This window comes from Nerophis ophidion, linkage group LG11, assembly GCF_033978795.1.
Source record: "Nerophis ophidion isolate RoL-2023_Sa linkage group LG11, RoL_Noph_v1.0, whole genome shotgun sequence".
In the NCBI taxonomy this organism is placed as follows: domain Eukaryota; kingdom Metazoa; phylum Chordata; class Actinopteri; order Syngnathiformes; family Syngnathidae; genus Nerophis; species Nerophis ophidion.
Genome location: NC_084621.1, coordinates 24,036,372 through 24,062,394, shown reverse-complemented (window position 1 = coordinate 24,062,394; position 26,023 = coordinate 24,036,372). Strand labels below are relative to the sequence as shown.

The window sequence follows — 26,023 nt, the reverse complement described above, 5'->3', positions numbered from 1 at the left end:
AGTAACGCGTTAGTCCCAACACTGATCATGGTATAAGTGTTTTACAAAACCCCAGCCAAGCCGGCGGCGTTTCAGGATACTGTTGATAAATGGGTTTGACTTTGCATAGTAGAGTTTTAACTTGCACTTACAGATGTAGCGACCAACTGTAGTTACTGACAGTGGTTTTATTAAGTGTTCCTTAGCCCGTGTGGTGATATCCTTTACACACTGATGCCGGTTTTTGATGCAGTACCGCCTGAGGGATCAAAAGTCCATAATATCATCGCTTACGTGCAGTGATTTCTCCAGATTCTCTGAACTTTTTGATGATTTTACTGACCGTAGATGGTAAAATAGCTCGTTGAGAAATGTTGTTGTAAAACTCTTCGACAATTTGCTTACAAAGTGGTGACCCTCGCCCCATCCTTGTTTTTTGAATTACTTAGCATTTCATGGAAGCTGCTTTTATACCAAATTATGGCGCCCAACTTTCCCCAATTAGCCTGCACACCTGTGGGATGTCTTCTTCATAGAGGTCGGGTGCAATGTGAGCTGGGCGGCAGCCGAAGGCAGGGCACTTGGCGGTCCGATCCTCGGCTACAGAAGCTAGCTCTTGGGACGTGGAACGTCACCTCACTGGGGGAGAAAGAGCCAGAGCTAGTGCGCGAAGTCGAGAAGTTCCGACTGAATATAGTCGGACTCACTTCGACGCACAGCAAGGGCTCTGGAACCACTTCTCTCGAGAGGGACTGGACCCTCTTCCACTCTGGCGTTGCCGACAGTGAGAGGCAACGGGCTGGGGTGGCAATTCTGGTTGCCCCCCGGCTTAAAGCCTGCACGTTGGAGTTCAACCCAGTGGATGAAAGGGTAGCCTCCCTCCGCCTTCGGGTGGGGGGACGGGTCCTGACTGTTGTTTGTGCTTACGCACCAAACAGCAGTTCAGAGTACCCACCCTTTTTGGGTACACTCGAGGGAGTACTGGAAAGTGCTCCCCCCGGGTGATTCCCTTGTCCTACTGGGGGACTTCAACGCTCATGTTGGCAACGACAGTGAAACCTGGAGAGGCGTGATTGGGAAGAATGGACGCCCGGAACTGAACCAGAGTGGTGTTTTGTTATTGGACTTTTGTGCTCGTCACAATTTGTCCATTACAAACACCATGTTCAAACATAAGGGTGTCCATATGTGCACTTGGCACCGGGACACTCTAGGCCGCAGTTCCATGATCGACTTTGTAGTTGTGTCATCGGATTTGCGGCCTCATGTTTTGGACACCCGGGTGAAGAGAGGGGCAGAGCTTTCTACCAATCACCACCTGGTGGTGAGTTGGCTACGATGGTGGGGGAGGATACCGGACCGACCTGGCAGGCCCAAACGCATTGTGTGGGTCTGCTGGGAACGTCTGGCAGAGTCTCCTGTCAGAGAAAGTTTCAATTCCCACCTCCGGAAGAACTTCGAACATGTCACGAGGGAGGTGCTGGACATTGAGTCCGAGTGGACCATGTTCCGCACCTCTATTGTCGAGGCGGCAGATCGGAGCTGTGGCCGCAAGGTAGTTGGTGCCTGTCGGGGCGGAAATCCTAAAACCCCTTGGTGGACATCAGCGGTGAGGGATGCCGTCAAGCTGAAGAAGGAGTCCTATCGGGTCCTTTTGGCTCATAGGACTCCGGAGGCAGTGGACAGGTACCGACAGGCCAAGCGGTGTGCGGCTTCAGCGGTCGCTGAGGCAAAAACTCGGACATGGGAGGATTTCGGGGAAGCCATGGAAAACGACTTCCGGACGGCTTCGAAGCGATTCTGGACCACCATCCGCCGCCTCAGGAAGGGGAAGCAGTGCACTATCAACACCATGTATGGTGCGGATGGTGTTCTGCTGACCTCAACTGTGGATGTTGTGGATAGGTGGAAGGAATACTTCGAAGACCTCCTCAATCCCACCAACACGTCTTCCTATGAGGAAGCAGTGCCTGGAGAATCTGTGGTGGACTCTCCTATTTCTGGGGTTGAGGTCGCTGAGGTAGTTAAAAAGCTCCTCGGTGGCAAGGCCCCGGGGGTGGACGAGATCCACCCGGAGTTCCTTAAGGCTCTGGATGCTGTGGGGCTGTCTTGGTTGACAAGACTCTGCAGCATCGCGTGGACATCGGGGCGGTACCTCTGGATTGGCAGACCGGGATGGTGGTTCCTCTCTTTAAGAAGGGGGACCGGAGGGTGTGTTCCAACTATCGTGGGATCACACTCCTCAGCCTTCCTGGTAAGGTTTATTCAGGTGTACTAGAGAGGAGGCTATGCCGGATAGTCGAACCTCGGATTCAGGAGGAACAGTGTGGTTTTCGTCCTGGTCGTGGAACTGTGGACCAGCTCTATACACTCGGCAGGGTTCTTGAGGGTGCATGGGAGTTTGCCCAACCAGTCTACATGTGCTTTGTGGACTTGGAGAAGGCATTCGACCGTGTCCCTCGGGAAGTCCTGTGGGGAGTGCTCAGAGAGTATGGGGTATCGGACTGTCTTATTGTGGCGGTCCGCTCCCTGTATGATCAGTGCCAGAGCTTGGTCCGCATTGCCGGCAGTAAGTCGAACACATTTCCAGTGAGGGTTGGACTCCGCCAAGGCTGTCCTTTGTCACCGATTCTGTTCATAACTTTTATGGACAGAATTTCTAGGCGCAGTCAAGGCGTTGAGGGGTTCCGGTTTGGTGACCGCAGGATTAGGTCTCTGCTTTTTGCAGATGATGTGGTCCTGATGGCTTGATCTGACCGGGATCTTCAGCTCTCACTGGATCGGTTTGCCACGGGGAAGACCCAGGACACGTTGGGAAGACTATGTCTCCCGGCTGGCCTGGGAACGCCTCGGGATCCCCCGGGAAGAGCTAGACGAAGTGGCTGGGGAAAGGGAAGTCTGGGCTTCCCTGCTTAGGCTGCTGCCCCCGCGACCCGACCTCGGATAAGCGGAAGAAGATGGATGGATGGATGGATGGGACAAGTGTTTGATGAGCATTCCTCAACTTTATCAGTATTTATTGCCACCTTTACCAACTTCTTTGTCACGTGTTGCGGCCATCAAATTCTAAAGTTAATGATTATTTGCAAAAAAAAAAAAATGTTTATCAGTTTGAACATCAAATATGTTGTCTTTGTAGCATATTCAACTGAATATGGGTTGAAAAAGATTTGCAAATCATTGTATTCCGTTTATATTTACATCCAACACAATTTCCCAACTCGTATGGAAACAGGGTTTGGTTTGTCACTAAAAACAAGTGCACTTTTTTTGCTCAATATGTTGAAAAATATTCTTAAATTAAGTAAATGCTAGTGCCATTATTTTGACATAATGATTTTGTTTTTCATACTTGAAGTAAGACATTATTTCTTTTAAAAAGTAGTTTCATACTTGTGAGTGTTGATGACACAGCTTTGCATCAGTTGATATTCGAGTTTCCAGCATGTTTCACTCAATATAGGTCATAACATCTCAACAATAAGCTGTAATCATTTAGGACCAAAACCCTTAAAACAAGTAAAACACTAACATCAAATCTGCTTAAGGAGAATAATTAGCTTATCAGACAGAAAATAAGAAAATATCACCCTTATTTGAGATATTTCATCTTACTTAGATTTCAGTTTTTGCAGTGTACCAGGACCGCCAGGGAAAACAATCCAAATTAGAATGTTTGCAAAAGCATATTTGAGCATTTCACTGTAATTGTTTATTTCTGGTCCTGAAATGAATCATACCTCGTCTTGCCGAGCAGGCGGCTTCTCCAAAATGTTATCTAGTTTGCGATTCAGTCCAAAATCACAATTATTTGTGGCAGGAAAGAGATGATTAGGGATATGGAACAGCCCTACACAAACCAAGTCCGCAGTCTACATAGTAGGCGCGGATAGGCAATTATATCATCCGCATCCGCATCACCAAAGCCGTCATCCACCCGCCGTCCACCCGAACCAACATTTTATCAGGACCGTAGCCGCCCGCCAACCGCCCGCTGATATACATCAGAGGTTAACCGCCTATACCACTCACAGATCTATTTAAATCTGTTTCACAGAGTAATGAAGACAATTGGAGCCGCCAATGTTCCCGCGACCATCCAATTGCGTTCATCCTGATTACAAGAATGTGGACGTGCTGCGGAGCCATTGCCTTAGACACCTTCAACAACATGTACGAATTGATTGTTGGTCCGGCAACATGTTGTGTGCAGCTTCCGCAATCACACGATTTAAGACTGAAAGGCATACTGTGTGATACAGAGTACACTGATGGTTGTGATATAAACAACTTTAACACTTACTAATATGCGCCACGCTGTGAAGCCACACCAAACAAGAATGACACACACATTTCGGGAGAACATCCTCACAGTAACACAACATAAACACAACACAACAAATACCCATCATCCTTTGTGTCCGTGACAATTCCTGAATATATTTTACACCCCCGCGCCCCCAACCCCGCCCACCTTACCGACGCACGGGGTTTGCTGCTAGCGGGGTGTATGAAATAGTCAGGAATTGTCTTGAATACAAAGGATTATGGGTATTTGTTGTGTTGCGTTTATGTTGTGTTACTGTGAGGATGTTCTCCCGAAATGTGTTTGTCGTTCTTAATTGGTGTGGCTTCACAGCGTGGCGCATATTACTAAGAGTGTTAAAATTGTTTATATCACAACCATTAGTGTACTCTGAGTCACCCAGTATGCCTTGCAGTTGTGTGCGTGTTGCCGCGAAAGCCACACACAACATGATGCTGGACTGACAAGCAGATCGTACATGTTGTAGTAGGCGACAAAGCCAATGGCTTCGTAGCACGCCCTAATATTTAATATCTGTGTGACTACGGGCAGTCATTCAGGAAAATAATAGCGTCTCTTATTGTCTTCTTCGCTTTATGACACCGGCCTTAAGGGGAACATTATCACCAAACCTATGCAAGCGTCAATATATACCTTGATGTTGCAGAAAAAAGACCATGTATTTTTTTAATCGATTTCCGAACTCTAAATGGGTGAATTTTGGCAAATTAAACGCCTTTCTGTTTATCGGTCTTTTAGCGATGACGTCAGAACGTGACGTCACCGAGGTAACACACCCGCCATTTTCATTTTCACATTACAAACACCGGGTCTCAGCTCTGTTATTTTCCATTTTTTCTACTATTTTTTGGAACCTTGGAGACATCATGCCTCGTCGGTGTGTTGTCGGAGGGTGTAACAACACTAACAGGGAGGGATTCAAGTTGCACCACTGGCAAGAAATCTGCCGCCAGACCCCCATTGAATGTACCAGAGTGTCTTCACATTTTACCGGCGATGCTAAGACAGACATGGCACAGAGATGTATGGATAACCTGCAGATGCATTTGCAACGATTAAGTCAACGAAATCACAATCAGACATATTTGGTCGCAGCATGACTGCCAGCTAATCGATGCTAACATGCTACGCTAATCGATGCTAAAATGCTATTTACGCTAGCTGTATGTACATTTGAAACTAGATACCCACATTTAATGCGAAACAAACACTTACCAATCGACGGATTTAAGTTGCTCCAGTGTCACAAGATGCGAAAGTCCTGATCGTTTGGTCCGCACATTTTACCGGCGATGCTAATAAGGCAGCCATGCTATGGGCCACTTCATTAGGTACACCCACGCTATGGCCGAATAGCGTCAATAGCTATTCGCTCAATAGCTTCAATTTCTTCTTCAATTTCGTTTTCGCTATCTGCCTCCATACTCCGACCATCTGTTTCAATATATGCGTAATCTGTTGAATCGCTTAAGCCGCTGAAATCCGAGTCTGAATCCCAGCTAATGTCGCTATATCTTGCTGTGGTAACCGCCATGTTGTTTGTATTGGCAGCACTGTATGACTTCACAGGGAAATGGATAGTGGTTTTGAAGATAGCGAAAATAATGCATTTTAAAGCTTTATTTAGGGATATTCCGGGACCGGTAAAATTTTTTTTAAAAATTCAAAAAATAAAACAAGCCACTGGGATTTGATTTCTATTGTTTTTAACCCTTTTGAAATTGTGATAATGTTCCCCTTTAAATGGCACTTTGAATGGTAAAGGATACCGATCACAGAACCATGCATATCAAATATTTCTGGATGGTTCAACCGCCACCCGCCCGAATCTTATTAAAATGTATTTTTTTGTCATGTCAACCGCCCGACCCGCGGTTTATCCGCAAATGAGACCGCAAACCGCGCATAGTATTGAAGTATACTAAAAGACACGGCCACAGTCTTTATTTGCGCTAACTGGTACCAGTGAGCCGCGTCTCCATGCTCTTACTAGCGCAGCTGTTGCTAAGACTCATTAATATTCATCACTCACACCCGGGAATGTTCTCAGCCGTCGCTCAGCGTGTCCTCCCTCAGATTTGTTTTGTGTGACACAGGACGGCGACGCACCCGACTTTACACTCCAGTTTCCTCCTTCCTCCCGTCGCCCGTCGCGTTCCACTTTGCCGCCGCCAAAAGCCTGTGTCGGGATCAGGTGAAGTTTGTCAGTCGGCTGCCGGCCGTCACGCCGCATCCTCGTCATCTGAAGGCTGATGAAATGTTTGCCGGCGGCTCCCACGAGTGCGTGTTTGTTTGCGATGTGTGCAAATATGTGTTTTGATAAGCGTGGCGTCACAAGTCGTCCTCGTCAGATTAGGAGAGTGCCTCGTTAACTATTTAACAGCCAGATTGAAATCTTTCCGGGACATGAATTCATTTAGTCTTCTTCCAGCATTCATCACAATACATCAGGGGTCAGCAACATTTTTGAAACCAAGAGCTACTTCTTGGGTACTGATTAATGCGAAGGGCTACCAGTTTGATACACACTTAAATAAATGGCCAGAAATAGCCAATTTGCTCAATTTACCTTTAATAAATATATATATATATATATATATATATATATATATATATATATATATATATATATATATATATATATATATATATATATATATGTATGTATCTATGTGTATATATATATGTATGTATCTATGTGTATATATATATATATATATATATATATATGTATATATATATATATATATATATGTATATATATATATAATATATATAAATGGGTATTTCTGTCTGTCATTCCGTCGTACATTTTTTTTCCTTTTACGAAAGGTTTTTTGTAGAGAATAAATGATGAAAAAAACACTTAATTGAACGGTTTAAAAGAGGAGAAAACAGGAAAAAATTACAATTTATATTTGAAACATAGTTTATCTTCAATTTCGACACTTGAAAATCCAAAATTCAACCGCAAAAAAAGAAGAGAAAATGTAGCTAATTCGAATCTTTTTGAAAAAATAAAAAAAAATAATTTACGGAACATGATTAGTAATTTTTCCTGATTAAGATTAATTTTAGAATTTTGATGACATGTTTTAAATAGGTTAAAATCCAATCTGCACTTTGTTAGAATATATAAAAAATTGGACCAAGCTATAAGACAAATCATTATTTCTTCTAAATTTTCCAGAACAAAAATTTTAAAAGAAATTCAAAAGACTTTGAAATAAGATTTAAATTTGATTCTAAAGATTTTCTAGATTTGCCAGAATATTTTTTTTTTATTTCAATCATAATAAGTTTGAAGAAATATTTCACAAATATTCTTTGTCGAAAAAACAGAAGCTAAAATGAAGAATTAAATAGAAATGTATTTATTATTCGTTACAATAAAAAAAATTAATTGACTTGAACATAGATTTAAATTGTCAGGAAAGAAGAGGAAGGATTTTAAAAGGTAAAAAGGTATATGTGTTTAAAAATTCTAAAATAATTTTTAAGGTTGTATTTTTTCTCTAAAATTGTCTTTCTGAAAGTTATAAGAAGCAAAGTAAAAAAATAAATGAATTTATTTAAACAAGTGAAGACCCATCCATCCATCCATCCATTTCTACCGCTTCTTCCCTTTCGGGGTCGCGGGGGGCGCTGGCGCCTATCCCAGCTACAATCGGGCGGAAGGCGGGGTACACCCTGGACAAGTCGCCACCTCATCGCAGGGCCAAGTGAAGACCAAGTCTTTAAAATATTTTCTTGGATTTTCAAATTCTATTTGAGTTTTGTCTCTCTTAGAATTAAAAATGTCGAGCAAAGCAAGACCAGCTTGCTAGTAAATAAATAACACGTTGGTGACCCCTGCCATACGTTAACACCCTTATTATGGATGACACAATCAAATATTTCCATTATATCTGTAGTAGGGTTGTACGGTATACCGGTATTAGTATAGTATCACGATACTAGTGAAGTGAATTATATTTATTAGAGATGTCCGATAATGGCCTTTTTGCCGATTCCGATATCAACCGATACCGATACATACTCGTGGAATTAACAAATTATCATGCCTAATTTTTTTGTGATGCCCCACTGGATGCATTAAAAAATGTAACAAGGTTTTTCCAAAATAAATCAACTCAAGTTATGGAAAAAAGTGCCAACATGGCACTGCCATATTTATTATTGAAGTCACAAAGTGCATACCTTTTTTTTTAACATGCCTCAAAACAGCAGCTTGGAATTTGGCACATGCTCTCCCTGAGATAATCCTGATACCCACTACAACTATGGGAAATACTATACTTTGACTTTCACAAAGTGCATTATTTATTTTTTTTAAACATGCCTCAAAACAGCTACAGAAACAATGAAGGCACACAGCTTCTGTCCAGCATATACTAGAATATTAAAGTAAACAATAACATAGTCCTCCTTTAGTGCAAGGCTGCCTGGTATACTGTAAAACAGGAAATTATAAACTGGGCTCAATCTGCCCGGCTCTAACGTAATTGTATGAGTAACAAAATGTTCTGCAAGCTGGTTGTGACTGCTTGAAGTGGCCTAGCAGTCAACCAGAGCTTCTTAAATTCTGTGTTGAGCCAAGGCACCTCCGTTCACTGCAAGCTGCAAAGTGTGCGCCATGCAGGTCTGACTACCCACACCAAACTCCACCGTAGCTTTTGCCATACTGCGTGCGTTGTCCCTGACCACAACGTGGGCTTTCACCCTGGGGTGGTTTTTGTTGTATTTTTTGTTTTTTCTTGGCGGAGTCTTTAAGTGACAACTGTGTGGTACTACTTGTTTTCGCTGTTTGCTTTTCATCCATCTTCCGCTTGTATTCATCATGTATCTCCTTATGATTCTTGAAGAGGTGGGAGATCAAATTGCTCGTAATAAAGGAAGACGTCTTGGTTCCTCCTTGCATAACCAACTTTTTGCAGTCATTGCAAATTGCCAGTTTTTTATCCGTCAGACACGCTTTAAAATAACCCCAAACCAAAGACATGGTGTCATTAGTCAGTCACTGAGAGAGCTGGCTTGTTAGCCACGGCTACAGCACCGGCAACAACACACTCTTGTTGTTGTTGTGTTTCGCTCACGGCGGTTTGATGAGGTCATCAAGCGTCGCCAGTAAACTTCTCATGCTGCAGTCGTCAACTCCTGTGTTGCGTGTGGGAGAGGAGAGAGGGGAGGGGCTGTTGACTGGGTTTATATCCGTGTTTTACCCTACAACAGCATTTTAAAAAGTAATTAATTTTTCTTTTTGAAACCGATATCCATAAATTCCGATATTACATTTTAAATCATATCGGCCTGCCGATATTATCGGACATCTCTGATATTTATATAGCGCTTTTCTCTAGTGACTCAAAGCACTTTACATGGTGAAACCCAATATCTAAGTTACATTTAAACCAGCGTGGGTGGCACTGGGAGCAGGCGGGTAAAGTGTCTTGCCCGAGGACACAACGGCAGTGACTTGGATGGCAAAAGCGGGAATCGAACCTGGAACCCTCAAGTTGTGGCACGGCCACTCTACTAACCGAGCTATACCGTGATGAATAATATTTGGTACTACACCGCCTCTAAAAAGTTCTGGTCAACCATAACATTTTTTTACTGAATGAGACACCCAGAATGTACATGAAAATAAAGAATGTGGGTTTTACAATATTAACTATGAATGATAAAACACTGAATATTGACAACATATTTTACAATCAACCGAAACGCAACCAAAATGCAACAAACAGTGAGAAAAAACCCCACCTACAATCTGAGATATCTCATAGTGACCATAGTAAGTTATTAGATGACCATAGTAACTAATGAGATGACCATAGTAACAAATTAGATTACCATAGTATCTAATTAGATGACCATAGAAACTAATTAGATTACCATAGTAACTAATTAGATGACCATAGTAACTAATGAGATGACCATAGTAACTAATGAGATGACCAGAGTAACTAGTATATCATGCAGATTCCAAGCATTGAAAGACTTAGTATAGTTGAAGACTTACAGTCATTAAAAAACATCATAATGGCAGCTACACTTTCCATCTTAAAGATCTAAAACAATTATTTGTGAATTTCCGGCGGGCCAGATTGAAAAGCTCAACGGGGCGCATGTGGCCCCCGGGCCTTAATTTGCCCAGTTCTGGTTTAGGCGCTTGCCGCCTTAACAACAAACCCTGGTATAGCAACGGCCTTTAAGCATACTAAACTTGTGTGATAATGTACATTATCATTACAAACCCTGTTTCCTTATGAGTTGGGAAATTGTGTTAGATGTAAATATAAACGGAATACAATGATTTGCAAATCCTTTTCAACCCATATTCAGTTGAATGCACAACATAGACAAGATATTTGATGTTCAAACTCATAAACTTTATTTTTTTTTTGCAAATAATAATTAACTTAGCTGAAACACGTACCAAAGTAGTTGGGAAAGGGCATGTTCACCACTGTGTTACATCACCTTTTCTTTTGACAACACTCAATAAACGTTTTGGAACTGAAGAAACTAATTGTCGAAGCTTTGAAAGTGGAATTCTTTCCCATTCTTTTTTTACGTAGAGCTTCAGTCGTTCAACAGTCCGGGGTCTCCGTTGTCGTATTTTACACTTCACACATTTTCGATGGGAGACAGGTCTGGACTGCAGGCGGGCCAGGAAAGTACCCGCATTTTTTTTTTTTACGAAGCCAAGCTGTTGTAACACGTGCTGAATGTGGCTTGGCATTGTTTTGCTGGAATAAGCAGGGGCGTCCATGATGGCACCATATGTTGTTCCAAAACCTGTATGTACCTTTCAGCATTAATGGTGCCTTCACAGATGTGTAAGTTACCCATGCCTTGGGCACTAATACACCCCCATACCATCACAGATGCTGGCTTTTGAACTTTGCGCCGATAACAGTCTAGAGCAGTGGTGCTCAAATGGGGGTACGCGTACCCCTGGGGGTGCTTGAAGGTGAGATTTTTTAAAGATATTCTAAAAATAGCAAGAATTCAAAAATCCTTTATAAATATATTTATTGAATAATACTTCCAAAAAATATGAATGTAAGTTCATAAACTGTGAAAAGAAATGCAACAATGCAATATTCAGTGTTGACAGTTGTAAGCACAATACCAATGGCGCGCAATTAAATGATCTAATCTTTTAATGTCAAATCAAATCAAATACAATTTTTATTGGATTCCTCACTATACAGTGTACATCCACGACTAAACTACTGACTAAACTACTACCAAGTGTGGATTCAGGCCGGGTGGCCTATTTCAAGTTCCAGGTAACCCTACATTATTATTTTTTCTAAATAGTAAATCAACTTGTGGTAGTAGTGTTACGATCCGTTACTCGGATCTTCACATGTTGTTGTTTATTTTTCCATCTGTGTTTTCATTCTCCGTTCTGACCCGTTTACTTCCGGTTTTGTTCGTTCCCATGGTCACTTATTATTTCCACCTGCTAGTCTCGGTTCTCGCACACCTTTTCTTGTAATCGCCAGCCTCTTCTGTTTATTCTTTCTGGGACTCTAGTTTGCTCTCCCGCAACTATACGTCTGTTTTGATCGCTTGCTTTCACACAATTCCTACTATTTTGGCGAGCTCTCACGCTACGCGCCTCATTATTAGCTCACATGCTAAATGTTTTATTTACTCCTTTTTGTGTGCCAAAGTGCCAGTTTAATTTCCTATTTTGTATCTCCTAGTTCTCATACTAGCGTCTTTGGTTTGCCTTTTGTTAGCTCCAGTGTTTTTGTTATAGCTCTCCTTCTGTTTATTTAGAATAAATTGGTTATATCTTACCTTTGTTGTGTTCTTCGTTTTGACGCATCCTCGAGGGAATCAAACCCGGCATCACAATGTTGAACAGGCGTAACAAGTAGTTTAGTCAGTAGTTCTGTCGTAGATATACACTGTATAGTGATGAATCCAATAAACATTTGATTTGATTTGACATTAAATTTGCAAAATGCGTGCCATTTGTATTGTGCTTACATCAAAGCTATGCCAAGGGGTACGTGAGATTTTTTAAAAATATTCTAAAAATAGCAACAATTCAAAAATCCTTTATAAATATATTTATAAAGGATTTTTTTTTCTATGGATGATAAAACCCTGAATATTGAGAACATATGAACATCACACCCCCTCTCAATCGACAGACGCGAACGTTAATATGCAATAGGTTAGCTTGTGTCAAAAGTAGACAAGTGTGTGGACAAAATGAGACGTTAAGCACCGGGCTACGTGAAAATAAGGCTGAGCTACAAGAGGAGGTAATCTTGTCTATTTTAGGCGTTTGTCTCAAAGCAATTGTCCATTAAATGCAGGCCTGGGCAATTATATTGACTCGGGGGGGCCAAATTTAGAGAAGAAAAATGTGTCTGGGGGGGCCGGTATATTTATTTTTAGGAAAACTAATACAAAACCTCACAATAAAGTCTGATTTAATGCTAAAAATGTTATGTTATCCTTTATAAATATATTTATTGAATAATACTTCAACAAAATATGAATGTACGTTCATAAACTATGAAAAGAAATGCAGAAAGAAATGTTGACAGTTAGATTTTTTGTGGACATGTTCCATAAATATTGATATTAAAGATTTTTTTTTTGTGAAGAAATGTTTAGAATTAAGTTCATGAATCCAGATGAATCTTTATTATAATCCCCAAAGAGGGCACTTTAAGTTGATGATTACTTCTATGTGCAGAAATCTTTATTTATAATTGAATCAGTTGTTTATTTTATATCTTTTTTTCCCAAATAGTTCAAGAAAGACCACTACAAATGAGCAATAATTTGCACTGTTATACAATTTAATAAATCAGAAACTGATGACATAGTGCTGTATTTTACTTCTTTATCTCTTTTTTTCAACCAAAAATGCTGTGCTCTGATTAGGGGGTACTTGAGTAAAAAAATTTCCACAGGGGGTACATCACTGAAAAAAGGTTGAGAACCACTGGTCTAGATGGTTCGTTTCCCCTTGGGTCTGGATGACACGATGGCAAATATTTCCACAAACAATTCGGTTTTGGGGTTTGTATTTTACAACACTGTACGCATTAAAAAAAATAATTTTATGGTGCATGTAGTCAGTAATCAAACAAGCGGTCCAGGAGCAAAGTTCCAGACATGCAGGGCGCCTTCACTAGTCGTAAAAAAGGAGAGGTGTGGAAGCGTGCGAAACATCCTGCAGGAAAACACCAAAGTTTTAGACCAGGGGTGTCAAACTCAAATACAGAGTGGGCCAAAATTTAAAACTAAACGAAGCCGCGGGCCGAGGTTGAACAAATTAATCCTTTAATAGGGACCCAAACAAGTTTTGCATTGAATATTGACCAAGCAAGGCTTATATAACTTTATAGTGACATGCAAAATCGAGTTTCAAATAATAATAATTAAAAAATATCAATGGCATATCAAATAAAATAAAAATACAAATTGAATGCCTCTTTTCGGCGGCGGGTTTGAGTTGGGGCGGGGTTTGGTGGTAGCGGGGGTGTATATTGTAGCGTCCCGGAAGAGTTAGTGAGGCAAGGGGTTCTGGGTGTTTCTTCGGTTGTGTTTATGTTGTGTTACGGTGCGGATGTTCTCCCGAAATGTGTTTGTCATTCTTGTTTGCTGTGGGTTCACTGTGTGGCGTATATTTGTAACAGTGTTAAAGTTGTTTATACGGCCACCCTCAGTGGGACCTGTATGGCTGTTGACCAAGTATGCGTTGCATACACTTGTGTGTGTGTATGAGTTGCATGTATTATGTGAGCGGGCCGGCACGCTGTTTGTATGGAGGACAAAGCGGACGTGGCGACATGTAGAGAACGCCAAGGGCAGTGCTTTTACGGCCCGCCCCCGATATTATTGTCCAGGTGGAAATCGGGAGGAATTCGGGAGGGGCACTGAACTTCGGGAGTCTCCCGGGAAAATCGGGAGGGTTGACGAGTATTAGTGGTGAATGCGGTGTTACAGCGGCGGGACAGCTCTAACGTTAATTTGATATTGTCTCAAGGGCCAAATGAATTTACACGAGAGTTTGACACCGAGGTTTTAGACCATGGGTGTCGAACTCTGGCCCGCCGTGTAATTTAATTTGGCCCTTGAGGCAATATCAATTTAGCATTAGAGCTGGCCCGCCGGTGTTATACAGCATCGGTGCCGCTGTAACACCGCATTCACCGCTACTACTCATACTTGCCAACCCTCCTAATTTTCCCGGTAGACTCCCGAAGTTCAGTGCCCCTCCCGAAAATCTCCCGGGGCAACCATTCTCCCGGATTTATACCGATTTCCACTTGGATAACTATATTGGAGGCGTGCATTTAAGGCACTGCTTTTAGCGTTATCTACACCTGTCGTCACGTCCGCTTTTCCTCCATACTAACAGCGTGTCACATAATAATTGTGGCTTTTACACACACGCACAAGGCATACTTGGTCAACAGCCATACAGGTCCCACTGAGGGTGGCCGTATAAACAACTTTAACACTGTTACAAATGTGCGCCACACTGTGAACCCACACCAAACAAGAATGACAAACACATTTCGGGTGAACATCCGCACCGTAACACAACAGAACAAATACCGCGAACCCCTTGCAGCACTAACGCTTCCGGGAAACTTCCAGCAAACTGGCTAATAATTAAAGCTTTATTCATGCATTTTCTCTTGCTACTTGGTTCATTCAATATTATTTTATTTTCAAATTAAATATTCGCCTGTGGAAAAAATTTGATATTTACCTCAGAAGATTGCAAATAGAAAACAAGGCATACAATTTTTATAAAAATTGCGCCCCCCGCGACCCCAAAAGGGAATAAGCGGTAGAAAATGGATGGATGGATGTATTTGATATGCCATTGATATTTTTTTTATTATTATTATTATTATTTGAAACTGGATTTTGCATGTCACTAAAGTTATACAAGCCTTGCTTGTTCAATATTTAATGCAAAACTTGTTTGGGTCCCCATTAAAAGGTTCATTTGTTCCGTTGAAAATTTTGGACCACTCTGTATTTCAGTTTGACACCCCTGTTTTAGACACTCCAAAAGTTTTTCCCTCGCCATCTTTGTAGAAGTGCATGATGGGAGTTTTAGGCTGCCTCAGCAGAACCTGACATGAGTTGTAAAAAAAAAAAACATTACCTCCGACATGATGCCTGAAACGCAGCATCAGGAAGCCGAACATCCTCCCTTCCTCTCCGCTCGTCTCCGATGCGTGTTTTTTTTTTTTTTTTTTTTCTTGCCTGATCAGCACTGACACGCGGCCCAGTCAGCAGGAACGGGGTTTGTTTTCCATAAAAAGTGAAAATGGCATCTGTTGACTTTGCAGAGCGAGACAAGGGAAGCGGCAAAAGTGAGGTGACACAATGCTGCGCCGGGGGCGTTATTAACATATCTGCTGAGAGCACCACAACGCCACGTCAAAATGTTTCAACGCCGCCGCCGTTTTGCGGTCCAGTCCCTGGTAAATGTCATGTCGTGTCATCCTTGTCTCGCAGACTTCCTGCGAGAGGACACCCCGGTGGGGACCAGTTTCCTGCGAGCGGCGGCGCACGACGACGACCAGGGCAGCAACGCCGCCATCGTCTACTCGCTGTCCACGCAGACGCCCTCGTACCTGCACATCAACCCCAGCACGGGATGGATCTACGTCAACCAGCCCATCTCACAGGTGACGACCCTCCGCCGCTAAGTCCGAGGAACACCAGCTGCCAGAGTGATTAGTCAGCATTTCTGGTGGGGATCTGAAGTAAATAGTGAATACAGGCCTGGGCAATTATTTTGACTCAGGGGCCAAATTTTGAAAAAAAAAGGTGCCTGGGGGCCGGTATATCTATTTTTAGGAAAACTAATACAAAACCTCACAATAAAGTCTGATTGTAAGCTAAAAATGTTATGCCAGACCGCCTTAAAAACAGAATGGATTTTTTTTCTATGAACGATAAAACCCTGAATATTGAGAACATATGAACATTACACCCCCTCTCAATCGACAGACGCTAACGTTAATATGCTCTAGGTTAGCTTGTGTCAAAAGTACACAAGTGTGTGGACAAAATGAGACATTAAGCACCGGGCTACGTGAAAGTAAGGCTGAGCTACAAGATGAGGTAATCGTGTCTATTTCAGGCGTTTGTCTCAAAGCAATGGTCCATTAAAAGGGTATGTGCCCATTAATTGGGCCCATTTGTTTATTTATTTGTGAATAGCGTCACCATGGTAACACAAAATGATGCCATCTCACAGGTGACGACCCTCCGCCGTGATTAGTCAGCATTTCTAGGGGGGATCTGAAATAAATGGTAAATGCAGGCCTGGGTAATTATTTTGACTCGGGGGGCCAAATTTAGAGAAAATAAATGTGTCTGGGGGGGGGCCGGTGTATCTATTTTTTAATAGAATAATACAAAACCTCACAATAAAGTATGATTGAAACCTAAAAATGTTATGACAGACCGCCTTAAAAACAGAATGGATTTTTTGTATGCCAGACTGCCTTAATAACGGAATACATGTTTTTTCTACGAACGATAAAACCCTGAATATTGAGACAATATAAACATCATACCCCCTTTAATCGACATAAACTAACGTTAACATGCTATAGGTTAGCTTTTGTCAAAAGTAGACAAGTGTGTGGACAAAATGAGACGTTAAGCACCGGGCTACGTGAAAATAAGGCTGAGCTACAAGAGGAGGTAATCTTGTCTTTTTTATGCGTTTGTCTCCAAGCAATCGTCCATTAAAAGCAGGCCTTGGCAATTATTTTGACTCAGGGGGGCCAAATTTAGAGGAAAAAAATGTGTCTGGGGGAGCCGGTATATCTTTTTTTAGGAAAACTAATACAAAACCTCACAATAAAGTCTGATTGAATGCTAAAAATGTTATGAAAAACCGCCTCAAAAACAGAATGGATTTTTTTTCTATGAATCATAAAACCCTGAATATTGAGAACATATGAACGTCACACCCTCTTTAATCGACATAAGCTAATGTTAGCATGCTATAGGTTAGCTTGTGTCGAAAGTAGACAATTGTGCGAACAAAATGAGACGTTAAGTACCGGGCTACGTGAAAGTAAGGCTGAGCTACAAGAGGAGCTAATCTTGTCTTTTTAGGTGTTTGTCTCCAAGCAATTGTCCATTAAAAGCAGGCCTCTGCAATGATTTTGACCCGGGGGGGCCAAATTTAGAGAAAAAAATGTGTCTGGGGGGGCCGGTTTATCTATTTTTAGGAAAACTAATACAAAACCTCACAATAAAGTCTGATTGAATGCTAGAAATGTTATGACAGACCGCCTTAAAAACAGAATGGATTTTATTTCTATGAACGATAAAACCCTGAATATTGAGAACATATGAACATCATACCCCCTTTAATCGACATAAGCTAACGTTAGCATGCTATAGGTTAGCTTGTGTGAAAAGTAGACAAGTGTGTGGACAAAATGAGAAGTTAAGCACCGGGTTACGTAAAAATAAGGCTGAGCTACAAGAGGAGCTAATCTTGTCTATTTTAGGCGTTTGTCTCCAAGCAATCGTCCATTAAATGCAGGCCTGGACAATTATTTTGACTCCGGGGGGCCAAATTTTGAGAAAAAAAATGTGTCTGGGGGGGGGGCCGGTATATCAATTTTTAGGAAAACTAATACAAAACCTCACAATAAAGTCTGATTGTAAGCTAAAAATGTTATGCCAGACCGCCTTAAAAACAGAATGGATATTTTTTCTATGGACGATAAAACCCTGAATATTGAGAACATATGAACATTACACTCCCTCTCAATCGACAGACGCTAACGTTAATATGCTATAGGTTAGCTTGTGTCAAAAGTAGACAGGTGTGTGGACAAAATGAGACGTTAAGCACCGGGCTACGTAAAAGTAAGGCTGAGCTACAAGAGGAGGTAATCTTCAATCGTCCATTAAAAGGGTATGTACCCATTAAAGAGGCCCATTAATTTATTTATTTGTGAATAGCGTCACCATGGTAACACGAAAGGATGTCAACTTAAAGTACCGCCGTAGGCGCAAGTGAGACATTTCCAACGGTATATCATATGTGGGGGTTCGTTGGCCGATATATCTCGTATCAATCGTAAGAGAAACGAGTGGAACTATAATAATACAAGTTGATATATAAGCAATAATAATATGGGCTGCTTGCATTTCAGCAGGCCCATAATTATAAAATGACATATGCATGATGGGGAAAAAAATGCTAAAAAAAAAAAAATATTCTCCACATTTAACCATGTTTGACTTGTTTTCGCTGCTTGATATTTTTGAAGGATCGCAAAATTTTAGTGAAGACGTCACGGAAGTAAACAAGGTCGGAGTCTAACTTTCACATACTCTTAATATACAATTAAATCAATTATTAATTATATATCCATCCATCCATCCATCCATTTTCTACCGCTTATTCCCTTTTGGGGTCGCGGGGGGCGCTGGCGCCTATCTCAGCTACAATCGGGCGGAAGGCGGGGTACACCCTGGACAAGTCGCCACCTCATCGCAGGGCCAACACAGATAGACAGACAACATTCACACTCACATTCACACACTAGGGCCAATTTAGTGTTGCCAATCAACCTATCCCCAGGTGCATGTCTTTGGAGGTGGGAGGAAGCCGGAGTACCCGGAGGGAACCCACGCATTCACGGGGAGAACATGCAAACTCCACACAGAAAGATCCCGAGCCTGGATTTGAACCCAGGACTGCAGGACCTTCGTATTGTGAGGCAGACGCACTAACCCCTCTCCCACCGTGAAGCCCTAATTATATATCCATTTTATTGAAATAACATGTACACTTAGATAGAGCAGCATGTGGCTCTTTAGCACCGCCCTAGTGGCTCCCTGGAGCTTTTTCAAAAATCGAAAAAGATGGGAGAAAAATATATTTGTTGTTTTAGTAATGTTTCAGTAGGAGGACAAACACGACACAAACCTTCCTAATTTTTAAAAAGCCCACCGTTTAATGTTTGTGTTGTATTCTTCAATGATGACAGTATTTGTTTTGTCCTACTAATTTTGACGGCCCTTGAAGTTGGTTTACACATCCGACTATTGCCGTCGCTGCCACAGAAAGTCGTGTTTTATGCCACGCCTTCTTTGTCTCATTTTGTCCACCAAACGTTTTATGCTGTGCGTGAATGCACAAAGGTGAGCTTTGTTGATGTTTTTGACTTGACTGCTAATAATCGATGCTAACATGCTATTTAGGCTAGCTGTGTGTACATATTGCATCATTATGCCTCGGTTGTAGGTATATTTGAGCTCATTTGATTTCCTTTACTTATGTCTTATGTGTGTTTGATGTATTTTTGCATGCCTCATGACACATTATCTGTATGTCATTGTGGACGTTGCTTCCTCGCAGTCCCAGCGTGCAGGTTTTAACAAGGTTCTAATGATCATATATTTTAACAAAGTTTTTCCTCCCAACGGGACGTGACTTTTCAGTCCTCCGTATCCTCCCCCTCTCCTGTTCCCGGCCGCTTACTGTTAAAGACAACGGATGGTTAGATAACTCGTACCACCTGGGAGATCTAATCACCTGTTCAGCTGTGTCTCGCCGTCAGCACTTGCCAGGCCCCCCCTGTCTGATGGTGCTACGCCCTCAGCACCACAGACAGAGGCGGTGACCTTTGCTGGCCACACCTCCCTCCATAGTCATATTGGCTGCATTTTCGATTGTGCGCCATGTTGTTCCAGACCACACCAAGCTTGCAAAGATTGTAATAAGTCCATTAGCTATACCTTTTGGCATTTTTAGGCCACTACTTTCCAGGAGTTATCTCACCCTCCGAGACACTAACTCTCAGTGGTTAGAGTGTTCGCCCTGAGATCGGAAGGTTGTGAGTTCAAATCCCGGCAGAGTCATACCAATGACTATAAAAATGGGAGCCATTACCTCCCTGCTTGGCACTCAGCATGAAGGGTTGGAATTGGGGGTTAAATCACCAGAAATGATTCCCGGGCGTGGCAAATACTGCTGCTCACTGCTGCCCTCACCTCCCAGGGGGGTGATCAAGGGTGATGGGTCAAATGCAGAGAATAATTTCGCCACACCTAGTGTATGGGTGACAATCATGGGTACTTTAAATGTAACTTTAATGTGTTGCCTTCATTATAACACTTGCAGTACATAAGGCTTTTTACTTTTTTGCGGCTCCAGACAGATTAGTTATCCATATTTTTGGTCCAATGTGGCTCTTTCAACGTGTTGGGTTGCCAAAACCTGGTATAGGCTATATATATTATTACTGTATATGCACATTTTTTAAGCCCCCAAATCAAAAAGTGTTTTCAATAGTGTCAGACTTTCCCCTGACAGTTTGTCTATGTTTTAGTTTTTTCCTCTGCATATGTCTATTTCCTCTGTATTTACTATCTTCTGTCTTTAGTTCCTGTCTAGTGCTCTTATTGTGTCAGCTTCCTGTCTTGTTCCCTGAGTGCTGTGTTCCTCCTCAGCTGCGGCTGATTGGCACCTGGCCACACCTTTTGCCAATCAGCCCGCTCCTATTTGTACCTGCTTTGTCTTGTGTCAGTTGCTGGATCACTGTATTGTATTCTCGTTGCCACATGTCGTTTTGTTACAGCTACTACCTGTCGTGATACATTTTGTCCTGGTCGTCGTAGCGGTAAGCTGTTTCTGTTAGCATTAGCTGTTCCCAGTTTTTCTGTTTGTTTTCCACTAGCTTCAATGCTAAAGTCCCTTTTTGTTTTTCTAGCTCCCAGTGCTAGCTCCCATAGTTTGTTATTCCGCCCACGTGCATGCTTTTTGTTTGTTCTTCTTCTATTATTTATATTAAATCATGTCTTCATATCCAACGCCTGCCTCCATCTCTGCATCTTGGGGTTCGGCAACAAATAACTTTGACAATAACCATTTATTTAAATGTTCACTGATATTTAGAACAGTGGTTCTTAACCTTGTTGGAGGTACTGAACCCCATTTTTTTTTTTTTCCATTTTCTACCGCTTATTCCCTTTCGGGGTGGCGGGGGGCGCTGGCGCCTATCTCAGCTACAATCGGGCGGAAGGCAGGGTACACCCTGGACAAGTCGCCACCTCATCGCAGGGCCAACACAGATAGACAGACAACATTCACACTCACATTCACAGACTAGGGACCATTTAGTGTTGCCAATCAACCTATCCCCAGGTGCATGTCTTTGGAAGTGGGAGGAAGCCGGAGTACCCGGAGGGAACCCACGCATTCACGGGGAGAACATGCAAACTCCACACAGAAAGATCCCGAGCCTGGATTTGAACCCAGGACTGCAGGAACTTCGTATTGTGAGGCAGACGCACTAACCCCTCTGCCACCGTGAAGCCCCTATACCAATATAACAATATAACAATAACTGGTACTGAACCCCACCAGTTTCATATGCGCATACACCGAACCCTTCTTTAGTGAAAAATAAAATGTTTTTCAAATTCAAGACAAAGTTTAATGATCTTTTACTGGTGCACAACCGTGCATGAACATCACCTTGTTCAAAGAACAAAACCATCACAGTGCATGAACTCGTAACAAATTACAGACCTGCAAATCAGTTTGGGTTCTGCTGTTGCTATGCCGATAGGGAGAAGTTTTTATGTACACGATGAGTCGGGTGTGGCTTGAGTGGAGGCTCCACTGAACCCCTGAGGCTGACTCACTGAATCCCTAGGGTTCGATCGAACCCTGGTTAAGAACCACTGATTTAGAATAATGCCTAATTTGCCAATGTGCAGTATTGTGTCTTCCACGTTGGCTTATTTGCTACATGTCGCTGACACTACATGAGCAAACGTGTCAATGCCTAATCTATTTGTGGCCAATAACAAATGATTGTTTGAGGAAAACACAATTTTTATTTTTATTTTTGCAATTTTCTGTGTAAACGTCTTGTCAATTCCTGTTCACTCGCCCTCTCGCAGACGTCCAAAATCAACCGGCAAATCGTGGCGTCCGACGGCGGCAACCGCAGCGCCTCCGTGGAGCTGAGCGTCATCATCACCAACGTCCACAACCAGCCCCCCCAATGGCAGAGGCCCGAGTACTGGGTGACCGTGCCGGAGAACACCGCCAGGGACGCCAAAATTGTGGTGAGCTCCTCTTGATGATGGTTGCGTTCAGCTAGACCGGGGGTCTTTAGCGCCGCCCTAGTGGCTTTCTGGAGCTTTTTCAAAAATGTATGAAAAATGGAAAAAGATGAAGGAAAAAAAAAAACATTTTTGTTTTAATATGGTTTCTGTAGGACAGGGGTCGGCAACCCGCGGCTCCGGAGCCGCATGCGGCTCTATAGCAACTCTGATGCGGCTCAGCTGCATAATCGCCAACCCCCCAAACTGTTACAGGGAGATTACGGATTTCGGTGCCTCTCCCGGACATCACCCGGGGTCAACATTCTCCGATTACCACTCGGACTACAACATAGAGGGCGTGCCGTGATGCCTTTGTTTGCATGCCAATCGGACGCATGCATTTCGCTGCTTCTATCGTCACACGTACAAGATTGCAAGGCATACTGGGTGATACAGGTTACACTGAAGGTTGTGATATAAACAACTTTAACACTCTTACTAATATGCACCACACTGTGGACCCACACCAAACAAAAATGACGAACACAGTCGTGTGCGTATATCTGCGGACGCCACATACAACATGTAGCTGGACTGGCAAGCAGTTTGAACATGTTGTAGAAGGCGTCTATGTCAATGGCTTCATAGCACGCCCTTATTATTATTATCTGGGTGACCACCAGCAGTTATTCGCGAGAACGGTTGCAGCTCCCATTGTATTCTTTATTTTGTGAATCGGGTCAAAATGGCTCTTTGAGTGGTAACGGTTGCCGACCCCTGCTGTAGGAGGACAAACATGACACAAACCCACCTAATTGTTACAAAGCACACTGTTTTTATTAAAGATGCCTCACTGATTTGAATAATTTGGCGAGCGCCGTTTTGTCCCACTTATTTTGGCAGTCCTTGAACTCACCGTAGTTTGTTTACATGTACAACTTTCTCCGACTTTCTAAGACATGTTTTATGCCACTTCTTTTTCCGTCTCATTTTGTCCACCAAACTTTTAACGTTGTGCGTGAATGCACAAAGGTGAGTTTTGTTGACGTTATTGACTTGTGTGGAGTGCTAATCAGACATATTTGGTCACTGCATGACTGCAAGCTAATCGATGCTAGCATGCTATTTAGGCTAGCTATATGTACATATTGCATCATTGTACCTCATTTGTAGCTATATTTGAGCTCTTTTGGTTTCCTTTAAGTCTTCTTAATTCAATTTATATCTCATGACACTATCTGTATGTAATATGGCTTTAATTTTTTTGTGGCTCCAGACATATTTGTTTTTGTATTTTTGGTCCAATATGGCTCTTTCAACATTTTAGGTTGCCGACCCCTGAGCTTGACTGACCATACGTCCTCTTTTTCCCCGGACATGTCCTCTTTTACCGGACTGTCCGGGTGGGGTTTCTTAAATGCCTCAAATGTCCGCCGTTTTGAGTCAGGGTTGCTTGTATTTTTAATGTGCGTACAGGGGTAAAAAGGAGTTGAAGAAAATAAAACAAAATGTGCAGCAGAATTAGTGAGGGAGGGGCAGAGAGAGCGAGATAGTGGATTGGATGTTAATCAAGTCATATCTGGTCAACAGCCATACAGGTCACACTGAAGGTGGCCGTATAAACAACTTTAACACTGTTGCAAATATGCGCCACACTGTGAACCTACACCAAACAAGAATGACAAACACATTTCGGGAGAACATCCGCACCGTAACACAACATAAACACGAAAGAACAAATACCCAGCACTAACTCTTCCGGGATGCTACACTATACATCCCCCGCTACCCTCTAACAACACCCCCCCCCCACCCCCCACCTCAACCCCGATTACGTCAAATATTCCACTTTAGTGGAAGATATTACATATTTTGTGTTTGCCATAAAAAAACTGTTTTGTTGACAAAAAAGGTCGGAAAACAAACAAACAAAAAAACAACATAAAAAAAACTAAAACATTTTGAAATGAGGAATAGATCTTTTGATTGATTGATTGATTGATACTTTTATTAGTAGATTGCACAGTTCAGTACATATTCCATACAATTGACCACTAAATGGTAACACCCAAATAAGTTTTTCAACTTGTTTAAGTCGGGGTCCACATTAATCAATTCATGGTAAGTTGATGTGGAGATTTAAGCGTTAAATATAAAATGTATGCATGCCCTGGTATGTATGCAGCGTGCTCATAACTACATTCTCGCTGCCATGGCGACATACAACCTTCACCGAGGCTACCACGCATGCTCGTCACTACTGTTGCATGCTGGGTAGTGTGGTTCTTATATTCTCTAGCTCATAAAATCACAGTCAGTATGTGCACACATTGTTGCTGACTGGAGAAATTGAATTATTATTGGTATTACCTATGACCAGAGGTGGGTAGAGTAGCCATAAATTGTACTCAAGTAAGAGTACTGTTACTTTAGATATTTATTACTCAAGTAAATGTAAGTAGTCACCCAAATATTTACTTGAGTAAAAGTAAAAAGTATGTTGTGAAAAAACTACTCAAGTACTGAGTAACTGATGAGTAACCTGATTAAATAATGCACAAAAACATAAAAATAGCAATGAGCAAATTCAGAGCCAGAAATATCTCTTAAGCAACTAAAACAATAATATATTTTAAATAATAGTACATTAAAATAAAATAAAAAAAATGGCACATTGAGCCACAATAACTTAAAAGCACCATAACCTCAGTAGGCATTCATTGATTTGATTGATTAATTGATTGATTGATTGATTGATTGATTGATTGATTGATTGATTGATTGATTGATTGATTGATTAAAACTTGTATTAGTAGATTGTACAGTTCAGTACATATTCCGTACAATTTACCACTAAATGGTAACACCCCGATAAGTTTTTCAATGTTTATCAATTACTTAGTAAATGACCAAGTCGAGGTGATCTACCTCATATATACATATACATACATATTACACACACATATCATTTATACACACACAAATCATTTATACACACACATATCATATATATATATATATATATATATATATATTTATATATATATATATATATATATATATATATATATATATATATATATATATATATATATATATATACATACATACATTTATATATACAGTATATAATTTATATTTATTTATTTTGCCGTGTTTGTTGACATGTTAAAGGTGTTTTAATGAATATACAAGCATGTTTAACATATAGATTCCTATCTTTCATGAAGACAAGAATATATAAGTTGGTGTATTACCTGATTTTGATGACTTGCATTGATTGGATTCAGACGTCCACATTTTCAAATGGAGGAGAAAAAAAGTTTCTCTTTTCTGTCCAATACCACATGAAAGTCGTTGGTTTTTGGCATCTTATCTTTCCAGCTTCCATATTCGTTTTTATACACTTTACAAGAAATACGTTGGCGGCAAACTCCGTAGCTTGCTAGCTTGTTTGCGCTGGCTTTCGGAGACTCTTATTTTGTTAGCGCAGGCGCGATGGAGGGGCACTTTTATTGTGAAGACAGGAACTCTGCGATCAGTCTTTAGGCTTTTGACGGGAAGTACGGTTGACATAAAAAGTGTCTTTTTTCTTTTACACTTTTG

General features: G+C 41.7%; 1 protein-coding gene across 1 annotated transcript in view; it reads left to right on the top strand.

Annotated features, from left to right (window-relative positions):
• The window catches only part of si:dkey-22o22.2 (neural-cadherin), a 294,515-nt gene that overhangs the window by 167,274 nt on the left and 101,218 nt on the right, over positions 1–26,023 (top strand). Inside the window, exons 11-12 of the mRNA XM_061915447.1 lie at positions 15,833–16,005; positions 22,271–22,438. Of these exons, the coding sequence (XP_061771431.1) occupies positions 15,833–16,005; positions 22,271–22,438 (341 nt within the window). The remainder of the gene's footprint in view (positions 1–15,832; positions 16,006–22,270; positions 22,439–26,023) is intronic.